Consider the following 27,498-nt stretch of genomic DNA (forward strand, 5'->3'; position numbering starts at 1 on the left):
CCAAAATGTTCTTAGAACTAGATAATATATATTTGCGAAATTAGCTTATTGCAGACATACCGGTCTATATGCCGATAATTAACACGAAATTGCAGTATAAAAATGCCACACAGGTTTTAGAAAGTGACACCATAAGATATGTCCACCAGAGATAAGTGACAAGATTTTTTCAGCTATAAAATGTCCCAATGTCCCAGTCTGGATTTTGAAGAGAATTCTTAAAAAAAAAAGTTTAAACTCCAAAATATCAATATCAGTATTGGCCTCAAAAATCCAGAATCAATCAGGCTACACTTCCAATAACTACTTTGGTGCATATACCGTAAATATATTCATTATCCAAACAATACTGTAGTTCAGTGGCAGTTCTAAAGAATGGAGCCGTACAGCAGCAGAATGACCCAGTTGCCCGTGAAACCTCATCCAGGGTTGGGCTCACTCTCCACGGTGCGAGTCTTGTGGTCCCTCTCGATTCGACTCGTCTTCTTAAAGACACCCTTCCGACACTTCAACGCCCAGGGGGAGCGCACTAGGCTTCAGAGGCAGCTGTGACAACAGCAGGATGAGAGGCTAGTCCCCCACTGTACAAATGGCATTGGGAGCAGTGGAAGAAGCCAGAGGAACACTTTTTTAAACATATTTTCTGTCTTATGTACTGTCAGGATATAGTGACAGTTTCAGCAAATATGACAAAAACTTTTTTTTTTTTATTCCCTACTGCTGCTTTAACTACAGAGAAAACACAATTCATTTTCAAGCTGCATGAGAAATATAAAGAATATACTTAGCACAAAGACACATCAAACTAGTTCAATCAGGGGTGAAAATTTCAAAAGATAGGTGTAAGGTGTAAGCAATACATTTATTTGATATAATGTGCACAATAAAAAAGTTGAAGAGATTCATGAGTAGTCCTTGGCGACTAGACATTATCATGACGTCATCATTTTTTATGGGGATAGTCATAAGCCACGTAGGAATATTCCCCCAACAGAGTCTAGAGTGAAGAAAAAGCTTAGGTGTAGATCTGGATGGAAGGGAGGAAGGAACATATTATATATTATAAAAGAATTGTGTGAGAGCACTTAGTCAGCTGATTGAGATGGAAGTGGAAAAATCTAAATATAGTAAGCAGAAGGCAAGGATAGTGTCACTGGTTGAACTTTTGCTAACTTTGAGTGAAAGTTAAACTGGCAAAATGAGAAGCGTCAGTGGTGAGAGGATTGATAGGATTTTGTACATATACATACATTTCTTCTAAATCTTCTAAAGGTCCTAATCTTCAGAGCTATAGTCCTAAGAAATTATCCATCCATCCATCCATCCATTATCTATAACCACTTATCTTTTGCAGGGTCACGAGAGGCTGGAGCTGATCACAGTTGACACTGGGCAAGAAGCCAGCTAAACCCTGCCTGGACAGATCGAAAGTTCATCACCAAACAATCATTCACGATCACATTCGCACCTACGAGCAATTCAGTCACCAATAAACCTGCATGTTTTTAGACAGGGGGAGAACTTGCAGAACACCAAACAGAAAGGCCTCAGCCACAAACTCTGCAACCCAGAACCTTGCAGTGCTAACCACTGCACCGCTGTGCCATCCTCAAAAGCAATTATGCATATAAAAAGCAGCACATAGCCTACAACACACATGCACACACAATTTTTTATTCACACTCCGCCTGAACTTCCTCAGAGGCTGAACAGATGTTTTGTCCAACAGAGATCTGAGATGCATCTTTTCCTCAGCAGAGAGGGGGGGGGGGGAGGCAGAATGAATGTTGAAACAAAGCAGAGAATCCCCATCAGACTATAAGTTAGCTGTACCAACTAGTCCATCAATAGGAGTCTCTCACATAGGGATGTGTGATATGCCTAAATTCTCATATCCCGTTACAGATCATTTCATATGCAGATAACGATACATATCGCGATATAGAGCATTGTCTGTAAAATTAATACATAGTTATAAAATATAAAACCACATAGAATGGCCAACTTCTTGTTACGTTTTGAGTAATATACTTATATAAAAGGTACTTTTATTTTTTATATAGATGTAAGCTGCAACGTTAGCTGTTGTCTCCTTCCACCTTCATGATTCTTTGCCATATGGTGTGCCGTGGGCAAAAGCCTTCTGCAACGTCTGAGTCTGGGGTCTGTTTTGAGCACTCCACTGTACTTTTGTGGCTCTTATCAATAAACTATGTAACGTTTGACTTGATTCCTGCATAGGTGGTAAAAGAGGTTAGTGGTGTTTGAGCCTGTTGTGGGGAGTGATCTGGGGCATAATTTGCAAAGTACAGTTTTCTGGTCCGTGTCAGGCTTTTCATACCCAAACCATGTCAATTTCACAAAAGTTGTCCCTCTTTCTTGGCTGTCCTTCTCCTGTTTGCAATTTTCCCTGTTCTGTGTTTGTTTGTTTTGCCTTCATGCAAGTTTCCTGCCTGGATCCATGCCCGTGTGGAAGAATGTCATCCAAAGGCCAAAAAATATTGCCTTAAAGACTATAACTTGCGACACAAAAACACATAAACAATGTAGGAAAATATAAAACTATAGATATTTTGTACATAATGTCATATCGCACATCCCTATGCTCACATACTACTGGCTTAAATGAATGAACAAAATCTTTCCTTTTGAAAGGCACAACACGTGTCACATGGTCACATGTGTGCTGTGTACGTCTCTGAAATTCTCTTTGTGAAGTCCTTCATTATTATCAACCAGCACTGTCCCTCCCCACTGTTTCTGGTTTATAGTGTGCGTCATGTCATCAGCTGTTTATTAATGGATTCCCACTGGAGCCTCCCATACAGCTCACTGATTGCTGCGGCACCAGAGTGATTCAACCTACTTACTCTGCGGCAAGTTTATGAAAGCTTTTACTCAGCTGTTCACTATTTTCTGGGGAAAATTCTTACTGTATGTGCACAGGCAATTGTAGGTTGTGTTTGTAATAAACAGAATAAATTATGAGTGTGCATTGCTCAACGGCACCAAAAGAAACTTTGGTAATAATGCATAACTGAAAGGTCTAGAGAAGTTTTAGATTTAGAGCTTTAATCTATTGTGTAATACTTGTTTAAACTCTAGACAGACTGCAATGGTACACTACAAATTAGCAGCAAAGGAGCACTGCTACATATTGTACAAGGCATTATGCTTAAAGTCATTAGCTGGAGCGACAGCTCATTGATGATTCCCATGATCCCCATCATTGCACACGCACCTTTGTACAGCTACTATAATTCATTCGTTTATTTATTCAGTTAGGATTTCTTGATGATATGGCTCATAAACACAACCCACATCATCTCATGTAATTTTTTAATTAATTAATAAAAATTTCTTTAAAAATTAAAACACATCCCACAAAATAACTGACCATAGACGCGTTGTAAATTGAGAGGAAAGTTTTTACAAACCCATACCTGCATAGTAGAAAAGTCTTAATCAAAAGAGCAAAGAGCTTGCCGGACTGGTTGAGGGAGAAAATGTGATGTGAAGCACATGGAAGATTGTTTTTCATTAGTGTTGGGCAACCATTAAAATTGTTAATTGCGATTAATCGCATTTTTTTCTAAATTCTAAAGTAGTGTATTGTGCACTTTTAATTTAAATCTACTGCTATTTACACAAAAGTGCAATCACATGTGTTTGCATAGGTTTGTAAACACTTTAAACAAATAAGGTGCTTTTTACCCGTAGTATTCCTTTTACACAGTAGCAATAAAATATGTCTTGTAAATCTCAACTTAAACATTAATGTAATCAAATCAAATACAAAACCAAAGCTATTTGCCACTGCCAGGGCATTACCTTTTATCTAGCTTGTTAAAACAAGTTGCCATCAGAGTCCAGACTCATGATCATATCATAACACGCACCTTCTGAGCAACAGGTTAACATATATAAATCTGTTTTCTTGTTTTTTTTCTGAACAGGTATCAGCAGAAACATTTTTCTTTCATCAGGGAGCAGCAGAAACAGCCTAGTCTATGTTCAGTAGTAAGTGTCCCTGTTAGAGTGAGGTGAAGTGGTCGCCTCACACACTGCGTTAACGTGAGATAAAATAATTGCCAGCGTTAATTAATTTATACGCTAACGCAATGATAACGAGTTAACGTGCCCAGCCTTATTTTTCCTATAAGGTTTATTATCAGTGTCTTAATACAATGTACATTGTCCAGTAAAAGAAAAACATATGCATGCATATGATTTATTTTTACAGAAACCACCCACACCATGCTACTTCTGAGAGATATGGTGGGTTGGTGATTGTCATTTAATTGTTATCATTTTCTCTTACTCATGTTCCTGAGATGAAAATTAAAATATCAGCTTTAAGGTCTGGTATGGATATATAATGAGATCTACAATCAAAAGTAAATGACGGACTGCTCTAATGCCAAGATGTAAAACATAAAGTTCACAGAAACAGTCAGGGTGAGTAATTGGCCCACTGCGGAAGAGATATTTGTATTTCCCCAGCTGATAAATAACTGGAGCCCAGGAGCACCCGAGGAAGAGAGAGAGAATAAGTAAGAAACAGAGAAAAACAAACTTGCAAAGCCTTAAAAGTCAAGATAATTCTCAAGTGCAGTGGGGGGAAATTGGCAGATTGAAGAGGAATAAGTGAGAGAGTCAAAAATCCTTTGCATTTTAATGAAAACTTTGAATTGAGCGTAAATAAAGAAAGGAATATAGCAATACATAAACAAAAAAGCAAGCAAAACAGCATCGGCTTTGGGGGTTTTGATGGAATTCTTAACCAGGCGGGAGTGTGTGTGTGTGACTGTCACACACTCGTGATGGGGAGGACTGACACACAAAACCCACCTCACCCAGGTGTGAGGATAATATGTGATGACTTCAGCTTGGACCCATCAGCTCACCTGAGCAACCAGGGACTTCAGTGGAGGAGGGCAATTCGGCCATTTGAAGAATTCATGAGGTCCTGAAAGAAACGTCTCATAAGCAGTGACTATTTCACAGAGTCAGCTGGACAGAGATATTTTACAACTAATGAAGGGTAATAGCCAAAGTGATGGACGAACATTCCTCACAGTGACCTTTCAGGTATCTACGGGCTTGTTTGTGAGGCTGTGTGTGTGTGTGTGTGAGTTGGGGAAACAGCTTGCCTGATAAAAGCGGATAGAGCAAAGCTTCTTGAAGGACGAGTGACCTCATACATCATGCTGGCATTCCTCTGCACAGTGGTGAAATGAGGGATTTTCTATCCCACTCCCTTCTCTCCTGCAGACAAACACACACACACTTGCACCACTATACCTGTATGGACCTTCAATGACACAATGTGTTCCCTATAGCCTGAAAAACTAATCCAACCCCTAATAATTTGACTAACGCTTACCCTTATTGACCTACCTCTAACCTTGCCCCGAAAACTAAAGCTTAAAGCTGAACTACTCAAAATTTTATATTAACAATGGGTCAAATGACTATACAAATGTATAAAATGCAATGAAAATGTGTATGTGAAAAGGGTCGCTAGCAGCTGAAGAGAATTTTCACCCAAATCTGCAGATCCCCTCAACTCAACTCTGTATTTTAGCATCTTGCTGTTTTGGTTTTAGAGCCACAACTGTTACTGTTTCACTTCACTCTCACAGCTCTTTTTTTGTTTTGCTTCTGAAGAGCCAGATATTTCCCTCTGGAGTTGATGTAGAGTCAACCAGAGCTATAAGGAGACATGACTCCAAATGAACTGCCATGTTGCTGGAAGTGTAAATAAGTAACGTTGAGTTTACAGCTTGTTTGGCTGCCTCCAGAGTGACCAAAATATCAGTTAATGCTCCTTTAAAGAACAGAAAAATAACTTTTTTAAGTTCTTTGGATGTCTCTGCACTAAATGTTTTGTATATGTAAAGTACTAGTCAAAAACATTTATATATTATAATATCTCTTTTCTGGTGCAGTAAAAAATCCCTGAAGGCTGGATTCTGCATTCGGGGGCATACAGATTATATATACAGTTTATACATTGTATCCATAGACTGTATAAAAGAAGTGGATGTAGCCACCGTGACGTCATTGGTTTGTGGACTACTGTTCTGAAGCTTCAAGTTTGGCATTTTGGCTGTAGCCATCTTGTTTTTTGTCACCAGAAATGACCATATTTGGACGAGAGAGTGGAGCTAGCCAGTTGGTTATGATAACAGGATAATTATCTTGTGATGTCGAGATAACGGTTGTTGTTTTCCTGTGATAACAGGATAATGATCTTGTGATCTCGAGATAATAAACCATAGTTTAATATAGGGGTTGGCCGGTATGCTTCTTTAGGATTATTTCAGGGCATTTTCAGTGTGATTGGTTAGCTCAGTTGGTAGAGCACAGGACTTGTAATCCAAGAATAGCAGGTTTGACTCCTTCTCTCAATAATTTTTTATTTTTTGTTTTTTATTATCCTCTTCAACAAGAGATTCAGGGGAATCCAATCACACATTTCCTGATGGCTATTTCAAAGGTTCTGAAATAGCGTTCAGGAAATGTGTAATGTTAAATGCATCCTCCTGAATGAGAAGAAACTTCTGCATTGGCTTCACTTTTCAGACGGAGGTTGCCGCTTGATTTTATCCAATCAGCTGTGATTTGAGGCAACCAGCTAACCCCTCCCAATACATATTGATGTAACTAGCTTGTGGGTCACTGTAACTATTGTTTTACATATCCAGAAGTGCTGTGGTTGCCATTTAAGTGGCTGGGATTTCAATCACATGTCTTTTGAAATTATACCTTGCTCACATATTCCATTCACTGGGAAGCAGAGATATGTTATATGTTTATCTGCCATTTTACTGCCATTAACACTAAGCAGCTCTTTACAGAGGGGACAGGCCAAAAGTCTTCACTTTCCAGGTCTAAAACTTAAACTGGTCTTCACAAAGACAGAAGCATGAAGACACAGATTCACATACACAAACATCCCTAAACCTCAGAAGGTCAAGCTACTGTGTGTTTCTGCCTGTTTCCATGACACTACCAACCCAGAGTCTGCATTAAACCTGACTACCAATCAGCAGACAAACTATCACAGGACCAGGCTACTGTATAGGCAAGTGGACGCGCGCGCACACACACACACACACAACAGATTAGTCAGTTTCTTCTCTCTCTCTCTGGTGAAGCTCTGTGTAATATCAGTGCAGCTATCTGTCAGTAATCTGGGGATGTAGCAGGAAGCTCAGCAGTACCTCATCTGAGCATAAACTTGCTGATTAGCGCCGGAATTATCCTATTAACAAGAATTATTTCACAAGCTTTAGCATACAAATGAGTCACTTACAAAAGTTTCATCTGATACTAGTGCGAAACTTATTAAATCATTTAATTGTGAGATTAAAATGGGCTAATTTGACAAACCAGCACTAATCAAAAGTGACAATAGGACAGCCTGGAGGCCTGAATGTGGATTACACATATATTTTCAAAAAGCCCAACTGAAGGGACAGAAGAGTGTCAGAGAGGAAATTAGATAAACCAAACTGCAATGGGGAAGACATTGGAAGGACATAACATAAAATGAAATCTTTTGATAGAAAGATAGAAATAGCAAAAATGTTGCTGCATATGTGATTGTTTGGCTACATCAGGTCAGAGCTAAGACACAATTGCTGCCTGATGAAGCAGACACACATGCTCAAAACAACGTGAGACTGAGACATGATAACGCTGGAAGTAGCGGACTGTGATTAATCAGTGACAGCTAACCACTAATTACAACCCCCAATCAATTACCTCACCACTCATTATCTAGTCAACACACCACCTGGAGAGCACTAATGCGTTTTACTTGCTGTGGGCAGAATCAGCATATACACTTGTCTTTTGAAAACACTGACAGGACACTGAATGTAAAGGGGAAAATCTCTTCTGCCTCCAGTCTTCACTTTGCATTTTGAGCGAGACTAAAGATTAAAGCTCTTCTCCCAGCAGCTCTCTAACAGACCACAACCCAATTACACCTTGCCGGACCTACACCACGAACCAAGGTGGAAAAAAGGGGGAGACAAGAGGGAAGATGAGGGAGACTGGAGAAAAAAAATGAAGCAGATTATGGGCTGGGAAAGGACGCTGACGAAGTGATTGGCATGAAGGAAGGGTGAGAGTGAGAGAAGAGTTGGAGGGATGAGTGCAATGCAAAGGAAGGTGTTAAGAGAGAGTGAGGGGGGAAATGGGAATAGAATATCAGAGGTGACAGGAAAGCAATGTCAGACATCTCCTCAGGGGAGCAAATACTGTATTCAGTTACAAGGTGCAACTCCAAATGGCAGAAAGAGTTTCACAACCCAAATGGACTGTGATGCTTTGAATCAGAGCATACCAAAGAGACAAGCCACGCAGAAGCTGATATTTGTCCACTTTTTAACCACGCTAGCAGCGTGGCTCTAGGGATGGCAGTGTCAACTGGTTGGTGAGGCCCTTTTGGTCCATACTGAAATATCTAAACAACTAATGGATTAAAACAAATACTGCATTGCCATAAAAAATATGTATGGATGTTCATCGTCCCAAGAGGATACATCCTAATAACCACTGGATGGATTCTCATCATCGTCAAAAATATTATTTGACTATGCTTTAGTTTGTGTATTTTGCTCATTCACACAGATATCTGGTCAAAAATAAACCAATTGTTATTTCCAACAATGCAGCCAGAGGACATTTACTTGATGGCTGCATCACTGTTACATCTTCTCCTCACAGCTACAACCACTTAATTGAATAAAACAAGTTCATCGTGTTCTCTCTGGTTGTCAAAAAGCATTCTAGAAAATGAAGAAAATTACTAATTTAAAAATAATTCAACAAGGCAGGCTGAAGGAAAGCAGTGAAAGTGCAACAATTTAAGCATGCCATCACAAAATAGCTCTGATTGTAGAGACGATATTTATTATCACCAGTTGGAGATGTTATGTTGCCACTGACCCAACACCAGAATTCGTGTTGGCAGATGTGCCAGTAAAATCATGCAGCATGTTGCAGGCTGAATACACAAATGTGTAATTTTACAAAGAAACCCAGCCTTATGGAGTTCAATGTACCTTCTCTCCTACAACATACATATATCTATATTCTCAGTAACAAATGATAGAAATGTTGTCTTCACTTATTTCCTAAGAGCTTCCCAAAATGTTCAGTGTAATTATACAGATGGCGTTTGTACCTATCAAAGAGTTTGATGCAACAAGCCCAAACAGGCAGAGAAGGAGACGCGGAGAAGAGATGAAACGGCGGAGAGATTAAAAGTATATGTCTGCTGTCTCTCTCAGCTTTCCTTCCTTCTGGTAGCAGACACTCTTTACACAGAGCGAGCAGAGTTTATCAGGTCTGCTGTGGGTGACTGATGATGTGGGTTTTTGGAAGCCAATACCAATTCATCCCAAAAGTTGCAAGCTTGCTTCCTTGTGAATTTTGTTCTTGGCAGGATGGAACATCATATGGACAAACATTTAGACCCTGGGACACTGAAGATGTTTTTTTACAGATACTTAAATCTGTACTCAGGTAAGTTTCTTTTGAGGAATTGTTTTCACACACAAGATCCAAACTGCGCATTAAGTTTGTGACACACATCCATGACCATATATCACCTTCATCATATCGGTGAGTAGGCAAGTACTTGGCATGTCATACTATAATCCAGCAGCACCTTCAAATAAAGCGAGATTTTCATTTGATAAGGTCCATTACAATAAAGGTTTACACCAGACGGCTGTAGCTTGGGTTGATGAGAGTGGAATCTGAAAGCTAGAAAACCAAAACAATGAGCTCAAACACTAACGTTATAAGTCATATTCATCGTCAGTATGATACATCCTCTGGGCAACACAAATATCTGCATCAAATTGTCTGCCAATCCATATTTCACAGGATACGTGAAAACTTTGAGCTGTTGGCGAGAATAGAGGAAAGTTCAGGGAATCGGCAAAGTAATTAGGATTCATCATCTTAGCACCATAAATATTTGTACCAAATTCCATGGAAATCCATTAATAATTGTTTAGATATTTCAGCTGGGCCAAAGTAGTGGACCAACAACCAACAAACTGACACTTCCATCCCTTGAGCCATACCGACAGCAAATATTGATTAGTGCAAATAACAAAATATTTCAGAATGTTTATGAGTTGTCCAGCTACCAGTGTATGTACTTTTGGCGTGGACACATTTGCGGACTCCGTTAGACCATTCTATAGTTCGCTCGAAGACAACCCTTTGCTGTGGACCCAAGATTGGTTTTCTGGACTGCACTTGAGTTGATAAGACTCACCAAATGTACTGGCCATAGGCCCAAGTGTTAAAACATCAGCAAGATTCTTCTAAGTATCTCTACAAATCTAAGTATAACATTCCTTTTTATATATCCTTTTGAAACAAAATACAAAACTGGAATCAGTTTAAGGCCTTTAAACAGACAACCAGTGGAGTATTGATTATTGAGCAGCAGCAGGATAACAGTTCATATTGTTAGGTGTGTAGTATACTGCCAGTGTATGAGCATGAGCATAAATGAAGATCTCCTCTCCTCCCTCTGTCCCAGTGGCAGGCGAGGTAAAAGGCTAAATAAATAAGGCATGGCTTTGTGGGTCGCCGAGCCGTGACCTTTCGGCCCATTTGCTTTGAGAGTGCAGGAGTGCAGCCTCAGCTAACTGCTCCCCCCAAACTCCTGAGAGCGAATTTTAATCAGCGCTGTGCCGATGGCCGAGGCAGTGCATCATGCTTAACGAGGCTAAGAGAGGGCTTTCATTTACCCATGCGCAGGTAACAAATGGACCACAGTGCTCATAAGACAACCCTGTATCCCCTTTTTCTGTGATGTCCTTCAGTGTATCTCTCTCTTTCTCTCTCCTTGTCCAGGCCTCACATTTATAAGGGTGTTTTTTCCCACCGTTTCACTTTTACTCTTCGGGCACCATTTTGTTTTATTTCATGCACAGCAATTTCAACTTCTGAGACAGCAACCATTTATCTGGACAAAGGTTCAATCTGTTTTACACTGTTTTCCAGTTTATTAGTTAAGTCTTTACAACCTAATTCAATTCAGTACAACTCTTACAACACAATACAGCTCTGTAAAAGAAATCCTACCTCTAATGTAAAATTTCTGTTGACGCTTTGTCAGAGAGGAGTTGATTCAACTCTTGTAATATTTGAGTCTTTACAATAGTTTGTATTAGTGGGTTTAGATTGGATTGCATTATGCTGAAAGGAGTTTCTAATATCTTGTCCAAACCCACATTCGGTCTTTCGGTCTCAAACAGGCAACAGACATGAAGGTTAGGTGCAAATTTGTTTGTTTGTCTGATAGCAGTGTGTGTTAGTGTTGTGATAGACTGACAAACTGGTATTTTATTCCAGCATTTATATGTACTTTTTTGAAATAAAATGAAATTTGGCCTTTTACTAGATGTATACTGTATGTGACAGGGATGTCCCCTGGTTTCTTTATTTGTGGTATTTGCTTTCTTCAGATGGGTTAAGTGACAATGGCATCAATCTGTGTGTTTCTACTTTGGTTCTAGGTCTGTCACTTTGGTCCAGGCTGACATATCTCAAAAACTGTTGGATCGATTTTGTACAGACACAGAGTATAATAGCTTGCTGACGTTAACAATTAGCTTAAAACACCACTGTGCCGAAGTCCAGCCTTACATAGCCGCTAGAATGGCTATAGACTCTTGAGTCTTTTTATTGTGATGTTTTGTCTGTTACTGTAATTTTTGCATTTACTGCTCATTTGACTACTGTCTATAAACCAAATTGCACCTCTGGGATATTAAGGCTCCACTCTACTTTACTTGCACCTCCCGTCCTCTCGCCTAATGCATGCTGTGATAGACCCATTTGTTTTTCACTCATCTCTCCTTCTATTATATATCTTCAGCCCTAGGTGGGGAGGATTAATTCTCCAGAGGGAGATGGGTAGTAAAATATTTTCCCTGCCACTTAGTAACTAACCTAATAATTCCAGATGGAAGTGCAGCCAATAAGTGTTTTTAGAAGAGGATATTTTAAGGGTCATTCAAGGGACCCTGATCGCCAGCGTGATTTCACTTAATACAAATACACAGTATCTGTTTTAATTAAAATCACTGATCAGAAATAGATTGCAATATAATGAAAGTTCATACAACAGTTGACGAAACGTGAAAAATGATGCATGTCACTTATTGGCCCAGGTGTCACTGTCCTTTTAACGCCATCCAACTTTCTTCTTTATTTTCCACCCTTCCCATCTAGTGTACATCTCTCTCTCTGTTGCAATGAGTGTTGTCCTGATGAGTTCAACTCCATCACTCCTTGGCTCCACAGGTCTCATTACTGCCAGTCCAATAGGGAACATTGTAATAAACAGATGAAGATGACACACATACAAGCCTCTGCATACATACACACACACACAACCTTGAGAAAAATTACACCTGGGACGAGTACAAAATAAAAACCTTTCACTTGATTATTTCAGGCAAAATAAATCACAGCCCTCAAATGCACCGTCCAACCTCAGAGCGAGAAAAATAGTGATACAATAATAACCACCATGAGACAGCAAAGCAAACATACGGCTATAGATAACAGCACTCCTTGTTAAGGAAAAAAATGGACGCACGCAGACACATGCACATTTAAACACACACTCAAATAATGAAACACATACACGCATGCACCTCTGTTCCACTGTGCACAATAAGTCTTGCTTCATTAAAGCCAAATCTCATCCACTATCAGTTTACAACCACAGAAGTCGTTTGAACCGCCGGGGAAATACAATTCCATTCCGTTTCGGGGTTATCTTAATATATGAGCTTGTCTCCGCCACATTGGTCTGCGGTTATGAGCCGGGCAAACACCCACAGCACCGCAATATTGTACCGGCACATCCACAGGACGGATTGGTGCACACAAGGCAATTAGCAGCTCATATATATATGCGTAATTGTGTTTGCGCGCGCGTGTGTGAGACTCAACTCCCATGTCTGGCTCTCTAATTTCTACATCCGGTGTTATTAACAAACAGTTCATTTCAGATTGTTTGTTTGTGCACGTCCCCTAATCTTAGGACAATCCTCTCAGAATGGAGGATTCCACTGAAATAGCATCTTCTACCATTCGCAAGCAGGTACAGTATCAAAATCACCACCACCACTGCGGCTGCTTTGTCAGAGTAACTGGTTTTATGACATTTAACTCACTCGGACACAGTGGAGAAGGAGAAACAAGACAAATGGAGTACAAAGAAGACAAATCTCTCAACGCTGTCAATGTCTGAGGTGCTATAGCCATCCGTCCTCCATCGCGCCTTCATTCACTCTCTGTCTGGCACTATCCCACCTGTATGACAACCGATCACTCTTCATCCCTCTATCCATCCATTACCCCTGTCACTTCATCCTTCCATTTCTCTGCCCCAAGGACTGAGCTCCTCCAGGTTGTCACAGATGATACCATGAGAGTGGATTACTTGGGACATCATGATCGATTTATGGTCAAATATCTCCTTACAAAGGTTATAATGTGCTCTCATTAATGTGCCATTAGGCAGCGCTGTTTTGGTGGCTTCACATGATTGGGTACCAATGTTTTTAATGAAGCATAGTTGATAAAGGGTATTAAAATTCAATTCAATTCAATTCAACGCCAATTCATAACAAAAGTTCTCATTGCACTTTTCATATAAAGCAAGTCTAGACCATACTCTTTGTAATATTACAATGTTGTAGCTAATGGCTTTATTAATGTTTCCAAATCAGTTATGAACACTTTATAATTTGATGGCCTATTAGAAAATGAACACATCATTAATAATAGGATATGATATAGGAATAATAGGATTTCTTTTAATAAGCCACTGATTGAAAATGAAAGTAGATAATTAATTATTTTATATTACATACATATTAGTAAGTTGTTATTAAATAGATTTTGGTTTGGGTCACATGCTTTCAAGCCCAGAGTTGCTGGAAATGTGTTCACAGTTAAGTATAGTGCGTTAAATAAAATTATAGCCATGGTGTTGGTGAGGTTGTCTTGCCTTCATCTTGTGAATTTCCTTAGGACACAAGAGAAAGTCAAATGTTCAAGTTAAATTACAACCATATTAACATTCATGAGTTGGTGGTGTTGACATAAAAATAGCACAGGTTTAAATTTGAAGTCCCTGATCTCAAACCCACTCTCCACTTCCCTCTCAGGGCAAGGCAATGCAGTGCAGTGCAGACCAGCAGGCATCAATCTCACCCAGCACTTCCTCCTCTTTAGTGATGGCGGGCTAACACAGACGCAGAGCTTGTCACAGGCTTTCACAGCATTGACCTGCCACACCTCGCTCTCCTCTCTCCCATAAAAAGCGGAGTGAATGATGGGGAGGCACAAGAGGAAGAGCGAGGAGGAGGGAGGGAGTGACAGACTCATACAGCATGCATAACAACTGAGTACGCCTCTCCACATGCATCGCTCCATCTATCTCCCCCTGACTGTCTCATCTAAGGCCAAGGGAGACACACACACACACACACACACACACACACACACACACACACGTACACACACTTTTTACAAAGACACAGAAGGTTGGCTGCAAACTGCTACACAAGCTGACTATCTGAAAACAAATCATACTTTAATGCCTCAAATTCCAGCTCATATGAAGGAGGTCACAAAGTTAAAGCTTCTCTCAATTTCATGGACATTCCCAAAAAATGCACATTGTGCTGATATGCACACCCACTCATAAAGTTCACACACTCTTTCAGTCCGACACACATGCACACACAAACTCAAAAATATTGCCTGGAAGGCTTATTTGAGACCTGGCATTAAAAAGGTGTAAGCTATCAAACCCTGCTCTCATTTTCCAGCTTCCATGAGCAGATGCTAAAAGTGTTTCATTTGTTAAGGTTTTTAAAATAGCCAGTAAATGGTAGGCTTTGCAGGCAGGTATATATATCTATTCAGACATATACACACTCAGTGGCCACTCCATTATATACTTGTACAATCTAATACAATCCAATACAACTGTTCTTCCAGAACATCTATCTTTATGTGCAGTTTTTGGTGACATTATACTGGACTACATTATACTGAGGAGTTTCAAATTAGTTGTGATCCATATGTATTACTTCCAACAGAAACATGCCCATTAAAATCTGCCCTAACTTTGTTTCCTGATATTTACATTTATCTTGTACACCCTGGAGATAGCCTGAATACACCGTTGCAGGATGGGTGAACGACACCGAGACATGGCATCTAGAGACACAAAATATACACGTGATCACAGGACATGTCAGTGAGTAAACAACAATTATCAATATGGATGTGTGATATGACTAAAATGTCATATCCCTATATAAGTCATTTTATATCCCGATGATGTTATAAAATAGAACATTTTCTTGTAAATTTCTCTGCATCATAAAGTTTGGGTAAGCGATTCTGGAGAAATCCAATACCATGACAAATACCATGATATAGAGTGAATACCGAAACAGCAAGTAATGTAACCAATGTTAACTAGGTTGTGTGTACAACTGTCTGCTATAGCTAACAACATGTCTTGGTGAACTAGAAAGTAAGTTGAATGTTCGTGGGCAAGTAATTCAATGTTACCTGACAAAAACATCATGGCTGGATAGCGTGGCTCCTCCATAAAACAGACTTCTCTCTTGAGCTCCTCGTTTTTGCTTGCATGGTTTGAGTCCTCCTGTTCAGGTTTACCCATTACTGAGTAAATTTAACTCTCCTCCATGTTTGTTTAATCTGAGCGCAGATTTCTTCCCAGCAACAACCGCACATGTGGAAGTATGTAAGGTGGTAAAGTTAGTTTTAAGTTGGATATTAGACAAATTTCGAATCATGAATACTCAACAGATGTTGAATCTCGATTCCAAAGGTGCAAAGAGTCGTCCACTCATAAAGTGTTGAATTTGTGACACAACTAAATAAACAATAGAGCATAATTTTAACATTAGATGTTTTTCTAACAATATATATCGTCATATCGCACAGACCTAATTGTCAACCGTGCTATTTTGGTGGTAGTCAAGAGTGATTATGCTAGTTAGCAAGTTATTAGTGGTAGAATTTGAGGTTTTGTTTTGTTTTAGAACTGTGAGTGTTGTGTGAAGTCTCTGAATCATTTATTCCACTGATCTAACTCCTTTGGGATCGCATAAAATTGTAGTCCGGGGTTTCTCTGATGACTGTTGTTACAGGCAAAAGCACAACATATCCCGGGCTTGAACTAACGACTAAAAACCTTTGTCGGGGACAGGCCTTATAAATGACTTTGTGTATATGTTCGTTTAGATGATTTTTATACAGGACATTTTGAGCAATGTTAAACAAATCACTAGTAATGTGTGGTGTTCTATCTATCATGACTGATTTTAATCAACTTTAATACAACAGTCAAATATGCTCAAAAACAATGCAACATTAAAGGTTCAGTGTGTAATATTTAGGAGGATCTATAGACAGAATTGCAATATAATATCCATAACTATGTTTTCGGTGGAGTATAAAGACCTTACTTAATGAACTGTTATGTTTTTATTACCTTAGATTGAGCCATTTCTATCTACATGCTACAGGCACAATGTTGCGCCGCTATGTTTCTACAGTAGCACAAGCGGCTATACAGAGCGTGTTTCGTCATTACGTTGAATACGTACGTAGACACAACAGCGGTCACAGCGTGTCGGCCTTCATAGCTTCTCCTGCGCGCTTGGAAAGAGAGAGGTGAGCTGTGACTGATGGTGCATTCATGTGGTGTCGGAATAATTAGAATTTTTTCCTTCTTAAATCTGCCAAAAGACAAATAAAGTGTACATGGGACATAAAGAAGAATACAGAACTTTGATTCATGCAAAATCATGTATTGCATATACCGGTAAATATTTTGCAAAGATGTAATTTTTAGCATGGTTATAACGGTTAGTTTGCTGTCCATGTAGAGTGATCTAGATGTCTGCGTGTTGAATATGCTCTAATAATGCTAATCCAACACATCTTTGTAGTAACGTCCATGTTGATTCCACATTCTGACATAAGAGGACATAAACACACTGAAATCGGAAGAACACAATTCAAAAAATGGGACCATCTGAGGAACATGTGAGTGCACCGTGAACCACTGGTTGCAATTAGCAAACCAGACTACTAGATGCCACTAAAACTTACACACTGAAGCTTGAAAGACCAGGAAAACACAAAAGAAACTTATTTTGATAACCACAAACATATCAAAGTCGCCTATCAACATAATTGATTTTTATATTTTGCCCAGCTTTACTTCTTAGTACTGGCTCAGTCTGCCTAATGACATGTGTAATAAAGACGTCTGCTAATAGGTAAAGCTGGGGTGATTGTTACAATAACTATTTTTCCATTATAATAAAATCTTATTTTTTCTTAAATGAATGAATTGAATGAACACAACATGAATTGCATCGTCCCAGGTTCAGGCTGGGAACCTCTGTTGCATGTCCAACTTGCTCTCTCCCCTCATTTCCTGTCATCTCTCTACTGTTGATTCTCTAATGAAGGCATAACCTCCCTCACCCCAAAAATATACATATTTGTAGAAAAAATATGTTCATCACATTGAACTGTCAAGAACATCTCTACTGTCTTCAAAATATGATGCCAATCAGTAAAGATAAATGATGTATAATGTTGAATCAGTAGTCCTACTAATATGTGGTCTGTCACGAAGCTACATAATATGTCTGTAGCACAAATAATGGCCTTCCCTTCGTTTGATGAGCGCCAGGACAGTGCCAGACATCCCCAAAGATCGTTGGCCAGGGCTGACTGTTTGATGAGGAGCGATTTGCAGAGCTCAGGGATGAGCTTCCTTAAAGCCCGCCGGGCCTCGACTTTGGTCAACAGAAATCCCTGTTAAAATACTGTGCAAGAGAAAGGTCTGACTCGCTGAAGTAATTGTTCTCTAAGCAAGGCCACGGAGACCAAGTCAAACAGGCCTGTGACCATAAGTGAGAGCTGAGTCTACCAACGACACAGCTGGATATTAGCTCTTGTGATCAGACGAGGTGAGCAGCACATATGCTGTGGATTGAACTTTGATCAGGACAGAATTAAGCTTGAAACTGAAATGTGTTACTCACACACACTGATCTGCCAGAAAGTTGAAAGGGTCTGTGCATTAATGAGTCAGTAACTGATAGATGTGACCAAACTTCATAATGAGAAATAATCAAGGATGAAAATGACACAGACATGCTGACAAAATTAAAAACATCTGTATTTTAAAGGTTTAGAAGCCAAAACATTGTTCCAGTCATAGAGAATATTCTGTGGTAACAGGTAAGTAAAAAGGGGTTTTTTTCTTGATCGGTTTCTTTGATACATTTTTTTTAAGCTAGGCAGAAACTGTGCATTTTTATTAATCTTCTACATTGTGTTAACTCAACACTACTCAATGTAATCTGCCCGCTGGCAGGGCCAGAACCTGCTACTTATGCTCACACTGTAGGGATCAACAGAACAGCCACAAAGCGGCTGCATATGTTGAATTTAAGAATGGAACCCGATTTTGTACAGTGACACTTCCCAAAAAATTATTCAAACAAGAAGACTGCTTCCTCAACAATGATGACAAAAAGAGAGAAAGCCAGCATTCCTTTATGCAATTCTACTATGAACTGAAGAAGAAGGGGAAGAAAAGAAAAACATAGAGCTGTAGATGGCTGGAAGACGCAGACAATATGGTCTGTCTATTCTGCAGAAAAGTTCATTTTTATATCCCAGGAGTCTCAGTCAAGACTATAGTCCCAAAATGTAAAAAACTTCTCCAATAATATAAAATCAAGGTCACAACAGTTTATAATGGATAGTTTGACAGCAGCCATGAGGGAAATCAGATTATGGATCTGCTCAAACTGCAAAAAAGCCGAGCAAAGTTTCGGACATGACAGAAATCCAACCAAATTGTCTGCCAGCCAGATCGTTGATTAATCTGGCATCTGGATCCAAGTCAAACTTCACATCAAATTTGGCCTGATTCTAAGAGTTGAGGGCGACCAGTCTTAATCTGTACAGTGTTTTCCCGGTTTAAGGCACAGGCTAAATAGTGAACATTAAAACATGTTCAGATTTGTATTCTTTTTGAGAATTGTTTGTGCGCTAGAAAAACAATACTTTGTACGAGCACTGTTTAAATCTTCAACAATGGGAACAACAGTCTTCTGTGGGTTGATCCTCTTTGTCTTATACAAGCACACTTTGGGCTTTAACATTCAAGCCACTGTACAAAACAATATGCCACAAAATTCTATTTACACAGACTCAACATTGACCTTTCCTTCCGAACCAGAAGATCAGCCCTTTACGTGTCTGACTTGCAGAATATGGTTCTAGCTTTCCAATATCGTATACAAAGGATATATGGAATAGGCAAGCCTTTGAGTTTGCAATCCATAAATATCCAGGTTTAGGTCTTTCAGAGTTCAACCTATTCCCACCTACAGAGATGCTAGTACCTCCTCTGTGGCAGCAATCCTGTAATTCTCCGGTCTGTCCAGCTCAGTAGCTCCCCCTTGACATATCTAACCTTGGGTTTCAATCTTGGGCGTCTCAGGATGCTGTAGGAGAGAGAGCGGGACTGGGAAGAAGGAGCAGTGAGGTTGCCGGTACCGATGGACACAGCAGGGTTATGACAGGAGAGTCTCTCCGGACCACTAGGACTGTTTGAGTCGTTTTCTTGGGGGACCTAGGAAGGGGCACTGAGCCGAGGCCAGGCAGTGATAAGCCTCTGCTACCAGGTGTGGGTGAGAGATCACCATGGACTTCCACGCCGATGTCTCCATCACATCAGCTGCGTGACTGAGAGAAGAGGGCAAAGAGAGGAGATACAGAGTAGAGGAAAGTGGGGGGAAAAACTTAAAGAAAGAAACCAAGTGGACAAGCAAAAAGATAAATTAGTGCACAAATTAACAAGTTTCTCAAGAGCTTGGGATTATATGACTCCATCTGTGTAGAGCGCAGCTCTGAGACATTAAGGATTTGTCATACCAGCTGGAAGAGCTGTTATTTACTTTGTATTTTTAAATATTTAACCCCAAAGGTCATTTTGAGAGAAATAACATCACACAAATAAATCTGACGAGAAAGTCTGTTGAGTCATGGTGTTCAGGTCATCACATCATATATCATACTATGTTTATGTAGCCAGTGCCTACTAGCAACCCCAAAATCATGTTCCCTTCACGCATGTTTCATTTCAATAGTCCAGGGGAGGTTAAGCTCTACAGCATTTCACACAATTTTAAAAAAAAGTGAGAAAAAATGATTTAGTGTAGCAGATTTAAAAAAAATCTCTTCTACATTGTTAATTAATTCAGAGCCCCTCAGATTTATTTTCCGGCTCCAGGTTGGGTATCATGCATTAGAGTAATAGCAACATATACTCTAATTTACTTTTTTTTTCTATTTTGGTTTGTTTACCTACAGAAAGTGCTTTATTTCAGTTCATTACATGTTGACTAGAGTGGCCATGACATGGCCAGTGGTTGAAAGAAACTCCAGTACTGTACTTAAGTACAGTTTGGGGTACTGGGGTACGAATTTGTAATTATTTCCATTTGATACTTTATACTTGTACTCCACTGCATTTCACAGGTACATTTTTGATCCGGCAGCTAAAGATGCTGATCACTTTGCTGATTATGATTATTAATTCAAAACATATGATCATCTTGGGCGGCACCCCAAGGGTTTGTACCCCGGTCGTCCCGGCCTTTCTGTGTGGAGTTTGCCTGTTCTCCCCGTGTCTGCGTGGGTTCTCCTCCCGCTGTCCAGAGACTTGCGGACTAGGTTAATTGGTGGCTCTAAATTGTCCTTAGGTGTGCATGGTTGTTTGTCTATGTGTGGCCCTGCGATGGACTGGCAACCTGTCCAGGGTGTACACCGCATTTTGCCCGATGTCAGTTAGGATTTACTCCAGCCCCCCGTGACCAATGTACGTAGGATAAGCGGTTGACGATGGATGGATCAACTTTTAAAATATTAGGCATTGGTAAGATGACACTACCTAACAACATATATACTAGTTTAAAAAATAGCACCATCTCAACCAGCTACAACATTAAAATACTGCTTACACATGTTTGAGTCAATAATAACAATCCATAACATAAATGCATATATAGTGTATTTTGCAGATAATACTTTTGTTCTTTTCATTAAGTAAAATTTTTAATGCAATCTCAACAGCAAGTATTAGTGTCAGATGATATACAGAAGACGAGGTGGTAAAGAAACAGAAAGCACAGGATTGATATTTCATTAAGGAGAAACTAAACACATAGTTACTGAACCGTATTTTTATCTTTTTGTCATCTTTTTCCATTGTAAATTACAAAGTGGAAATCCTCACATTATTAAAATGAATAGTACTTTACAAGACACTTTGAACTCTTAAGAGTCCCTGTGGCTGTGAGAAATTTTGGAGCTCCAGCAATAATATACTAATGGTAGCCAGAAAGCCAAAACAATTTTAGATAAACCTTGTAATTCATTTCTGATGAGTTTTACCCGTGGTCATCATCTGCCACAGATGTGAGTTTCCACCAGCACACCCTGTGGCAGTCTTCAACTTCCTGACACCCTCAGGGTGCCGGGCTGCACTATCACGCACACCGCTGTGTGGCCTTTAATGACATTTTTCAAGTTTTATTGTGTGTAAATAAACAACAGCATGTGTGCATGTTCATATGTGTTTGTGTCTTGGAATGTCTACTCTTGGCACTTGAGTGTTTATTTGTGTGTGAGTGCATGTGTGTGTAGTCATATGCTGTCCACACAGCAGCTCCAGACCTCCAGCCAACCTCTGACCCTATTCTCTGTGGAGGGTGTGAACCCCTGCTTACAGTAATGGCCATGGTGTGCTGAGGCTGAGGCAACAGGCCAGAGAAAGGGCACAGGGAGAGCAGCCACAGCAGGAGGGGAAGGAGGAGGGATGGACTGAGGGAGGAGAGAGCAAGACAGCAGCAGCGACAGAAAAAAAAACAGGGAAGCGAGGCAGAGTAATGAAAGTCTGCAGAGAGGGATAGGAGGGGACGGAGGGAGAGAGAGGAGCAGTGATGTGAAGGTAAATTAAAAAGAGGCCAAACTATGACCTCCAGTCAGTGGTAATCATAAAGCAAACCAACACTATTATCAACAAAAACACTACATACTGTCATTTATTCTATGAATTTACTCAAGACTAAATATTCATGTTGGGCTAAAAAAGTGGGTAAATTTCTATAAACAAAGTGGATAAAGAGTGTTTGGGTGGCTTTACTCTCTGCTACATCACTGGAGAGAACTCCTATTGTCTCACTAAATGACTGTAAGCTACTTGTAAAAACTGGTCTGGAAAGAGGTTGAGGTGCTGCTAGGGGGAGGATTATTGGTTCCTCAGTGCCTTCTGTTTTCTATATTCGTCCTCTAAATTGATTTTTGTTTTGCTGCTCTTGTTGCTGCCCATTGTGTCCATAGGAGGAGGGTTGATAACGCTTTGCTGGCCTGGAGTCCCCTGTGGCCAATTTTCCCACCACAACAACAACGCTGTCGCAAATTAAACTGTCATAACGCCCATAACCACAATTAATGACTGGGATTAGGGGCAGAAATCTGCATTACTGAACACCTTTAGGCACACAGGAGCTCTTAAGCACATAACAGTAGAGGGAGAAAGGGGAGAAGTGGGGATGGAAGATGGAAGGCAATGGAAGAGGGAGGGAGATGTCGCCCATGCAGGAACAAGGCCAGGAGATGGAGTAAAATTGCAAAGAGAGGACAGAGGAATAAACAAAGGGATGTTAAATGTGTCTGGCTCAGAGACAGAGAATTTAGAAAACAGAGGGAAGGTGATGAATTTAGGTAGTGACTGAGGGAAACCTTTTTGTTTCAACCGGGCATTCAAATACTGCATCAATCATCTCTCCATGGACATAAATAGCAGTCATTGATGCTAATAGGCCCCATCTTACCTAAACAGGCTGCATGCTACATGATTAACATCAGCAGCTGAGCTTTATTGCTAAATGGCCCAATATGATCCAGCAGCAAAATGGTCTGATCAGGGGATTAAATTAAATTTCCTCTGGAGACAAAAATTGCTCCCACTGAAAATTAATGACTTCCTTTGACAAAAAGCTAAGTGTATGAGTGTGTGTGTGTGTATAACAGAAAAAAATGTTTGCATAAGTGTGGAAGTATTTCCGGAGATGAATGATCTCAGTGTTGGCGTGTAACTCACTAGTTGATGAAGTCCACAGCCTGCGTCTTGAGCTGGTCGGCGCTGTGCAGGTCGGCGAGGATGAGGATCTCTGCGGCGTTCTCCACACTCAGACTCGTGCACAGAGCGTCCTCGCACATCACCTTCAGCCTCTCCAGAGCATACTGCCAATGACAGAGAGAGCAAGAGAGAGAGAGGAGAAACAGCAGGTAAACTACATTACCTAAACAGAGCTGCCACCAACAACTGTTGTTGCACTGTGTAATGATTCTGAAATACAGAATTACTCCACTGCGGCTGCAACAAGGTTTAAATTGAATGAGAAAAAAATATGGCAAAGAGAAGGAACAGTGACAGTTATGCAGACTGAGGGGGATGATAATGGGAAACTTGAGAGGTAAAAAATAATTTCCACTGAGTTTCATTACAACATCGCTTGGAACAATAATCTTCCCTTATATTCAAATACACTTCAGGACGAGTCATATGGGTACAGCAGAGACAACAGGGGATTTTATGTCACCATATTTTTTCAATTTAGCAGGGTATTTACTAACACTAATTATGTAAAGGATTTCATTTAAATTAACTTCCACTAAATAAAACTTGTGCTGAGATGTTTAAGACACGTCCTACATATGTCTAGTAAATACTGGTTAAAGAGAGAAAACACTAATTTGGAACTGCAATTCTGCACTCTTCATTCAAGCATGAAGGCTAAATTGTAAGTGAGATGATGACGTATCAGTATTTCTCTCCTGAGACAAGCTGACTACATTAAAATCAGTGACTGATTGAAAAGACCTTCGATATTATGTGACAGATTTTTGGTTGCTATTGAATCTTTCAAACTCTTTTGACACGCTTACAGCTGTGAACATATAAACAAGAGTCTACAGCCATGCTAACAGCTTTGTGAGGCTGGACTAACACACACACACAGCGACGCTTTGAGCTAAATGCCTGATCAGACCATGTTCACCATCTTAGTTTAGCATGTCAGTGTTTGCTTAGTGATGATACTTTACCAAAAGAAAGAACAGTGCAGAATTGGCAAATTAAAATGTTGATGATGATGATGATTCACCAAAGTTATTACAATCCATCGTGTGGGCTTAAGTACTGTGCCGACCGATAGACTGGCATACGTAGAGACATGCCACTATCATGGCTAAGAGTTTTACAGGCCTACCTAATTTTGCATAAATAATGCAAATCAAGCTGTACAATCAGCAGCTTGACAGTATTAATAAAGCAAATGCAATAAGTTTCCAGACAACTGGAAAAAATTTGGATAAATAGACAGGAAAAACTGAGTATAGAAGGTCAGCACAGGAACAAGCAATGAGAAATTTGCATGCATCTCTTTACCTCCCAATGGTGGGTAGGTTTATATTTCCCATCATAAAGTGTTTGAATATGTGTGTGTGTGTGTGTGTGTGTACAGGGGTTGAGGAGCATTTGTTGTTCCTCAGGTGTATTTTTGGGGACATTATTATGCATACCGGCTTGTGTATAAATGTACATAGTAACAGGTGCACACACATCCACATACACACCCACATGCTGTACCTTGTCAGCTGCAGCCAGCAGGTCATCAGCCATCTTGTCCAGGTTGGGGGCCTTGCCTGTGTAGATGAAGCACATCATCTCTTTGAAGACATCTGGCTCCACGTCATTTATCTCCACACGATTCTGAACGAGAGGAGAGGACCGGAGAGGATAACACACACAGGGTTTAACTGAATAAAAAGGCAAGAGAAGAAAAAGACAGATGCTTTGACAATCCTTCAAAACCATGTGCAGCAGCACAGTGTTTTTTCTTCATGTGAATATCCCAAAACCTACTTGAATTAAACTCACTCACCTTGTTTAGCACACACACAGGGACAGTCAGCCATGCAGTGATACAAAACAAGTTCCAAGTGCCAAATAAGAATTTAAAAAAACTTGAAGAACCTTCTGAACAGTCTGAACACGTTTCAGCAAAAATACATTCATTTATTTAATTCTTTTCAGCTGATTCCTGAAAATTAATCCTAAGCATTCATTCCTTGACTGTGCCTGCAACCAGCAAAGTAGGCTTTATCACTCGCTGGCACAGTGACGGTAACCTGAACCTTTCTCTCCGCACTGAGAGGCAGAACAAAGCAGTAAACCAATTATAACAGTGCTTTATCGTCAACACGGTGACCAGCGGCATTTTAGCAGGGTCAGGCTGGGTGTTCCAACAGCTTAGTGCGTTTGTGTCAACTCTGACCACTCAACAGCAACATAAACACACTGAGAAATAATGGAAGGGGAGTCTGAAAGGGGCTGGGTTGAGTTTACAGTATGCAGTCTGCAGTCTGCTATACTGCTCTTTTACAGGAATACAGATAACATAAATATATGCGGGCATGTGAGCACAGATGCAGCTTAGACAGGTAATACAAAAGAATCCTCGTTACATTTGGCACATCAAATCTGCATGTATATATTGTTTCTAAATTAACCTCAGATTCATGTTTGAAAAATATTTCACATTCACGGCCTGTATTTTTTTTTACTTACTGTTTGTACACAACAGGACTTCCCTCAGTATTACAAAGACAAGCTTTCAACCGTGTTTAATATATAGACAACACTCCTGTAGTTACAGTGTCGGAAGCTCCCTTCTATTCACAGAGCAGTCCTCTATTAGAGTGTTTCTTTATGAGCTCATTTGTCTCTCCTTTATAGAGTGCTGCAGAGGAGTGTTAAGCCATCTATCTGTTTTCTCTGAATTGTACGGGGACGTGGCCCACCATCTCTCCCTCTTTCTGATGAAGACGCCCACTTAAACAGCAATTAAGATGCATTTCCTGGCTCTGTGCTTTATAATTTCCCCATTCGAGCCGCGCAGGCATCAATATTCTGCTGACATGACGGCTAAATCACCAAGGTTCAATCTCACCACCCCACAACCAATGAACACAACCAACTGTGGCACGAGGGCTCTCTGCATTGCACACGTGTACACACATACACAGACATGGAAACACACAAACACAGAAAACACTATATCACAGGGCACATTAAAAAAAAGCAATGATGAGCACACTGCCTGTAGCGTTGAAATACTTACATGTACACTAAGCCACAAATGTACATATAAATATAAACTAAATAAACTTCTTTTAGACACATATATAAAATCAACTGCACTCAGGGCAACTAAACATAACTTATACACTAGAATGTACGGTAAAGGTTTCAGAGGTTCATTTATGTTACTAAGAAAACATTTAAAAACATTTATATCCGTGCTAAGAGCTAACAAGCTAACCTGCCGGGGGAACATGCTAGCCAGTCAGATGTATTAGTACAATTGACTCTTGCCTCATAACTGTCTGCAAACCATTCCTCTTTCTGTGGAGCAGTTCTGACAGAGGATTATTAAATAAAGATTGATGGCGCAACACATCTATCTAAACGTGAAAAATTCACCAAAGTTGAACTGATTTGGTTTACCTATTCCACTGATATTAATCATTTTAATGCACAGTTTGGTCATTCTAAATGCCGAAAAGTGAGACCTGGCCACAGCAAGACATTGCAGTACTGAAATGCCAAAGATTTGTTATACGTAACTTAGAAATAGTATTGCCATTACATAGTTTGTCCACCAGAGAGCACTGAAAAATACATTTTTAAACTGCTCAGTACATACTGTGGTCACAACTGTCGAATAAGAAAATGTAAGTGATACTTGTCAGAATTACACATTTGTATCGTGTGTTTGTGTTCACAAACAAATGTTGTAGATAATAGTTAGTTTTCCTCTCTTTTTAAAATTAAAACTTAAATACTGATATTGGCGGGCGGCACGGTGGTGCAGTAGTTAGCACTGTCGCCTCACAGCAAGTCGTGGGTTCAAACCCTGGTTGCCCCGGCCTTTCTGTGTGGAGTTTGCATGTTCTCCCCGTGTCTGCGTGGGTTCTCTCCGGGTACCCCGGCTTCCTCCCACCATCCAAAGACATGCAGTCTAGGTTAATTGGCGACCCTAAATTGTTCTTAGGTGTGAGTGTGAGCGTGAGTGGTTGTTCATCTATGTGTGGCCCTGCGATGGACTGGACCTGTCCAGGTCGCCAGATGTCAGCTGGGATTGGCTCCATTAGCCCCCCTGCGACCCTGTATGCAGGATAAGCGGTTGACGATGGATGGATATTGATATTGGCAACCCCAGGAGA

At 40.1% G+C, this 27,498-nt stretch overlaps 1 protein-coding gene across 7 annotated transcripts in view; it reads right to left on the minus strand.

Moving 5' to 3' along the window:
- The window catches only part of LOC119893448 (speckle type BTB/POZ protein), a 122,035-nt gene that overhangs the window by 6,242 nt on the left and 88,295 nt on the right, over window positions 1-27,498 (minus strand). For 3 of the 7 annotated variants that reach the window (XM_038705636.1, XM_038705618.1, XM_038705627.1), the window contains 3 exons: window positions 24,860-24,982; window positions 23,309-23,451; window positions 19,743-19,887 (listed from right to left, as the gene is read on the minus strand). In XM_038705636.1, coding sequence (XP_038561564.1) covers window positions 19,743-19,887; window positions 23,309-23,451; window positions 24,860-24,982 — 411 coding nt within the window. Of the gene's footprint in view, window positions 1-18,283; window positions 19,944-23,308; window positions 23,452-24,859; window positions 24,983-27,498 lie in introns of those variants that run through there. The other 4 variants (XM_038705645.1, XM_038705661.1, XM_038705652.1 and 1 more) reach the window with 3 other exon arrangements.

The sequence above is a fragment of the Micropterus salmoides genome, unplaced genomic scaffold (genome assembly GCF_014851395.1).
Source record: "Micropterus salmoides isolate LMB-PRFRI ecotype aquatic unplaced genomic scaffold, ASM1485139v1 Ms_hic_scaffold_10, whole genome shotgun sequence".
NCBI classification, from domain to species: Eukaryota; Metazoa; Chordata; class Actinopteri; order Centrarchiformes; family Centrarchidae; genus Micropterus; species Micropterus salmoides.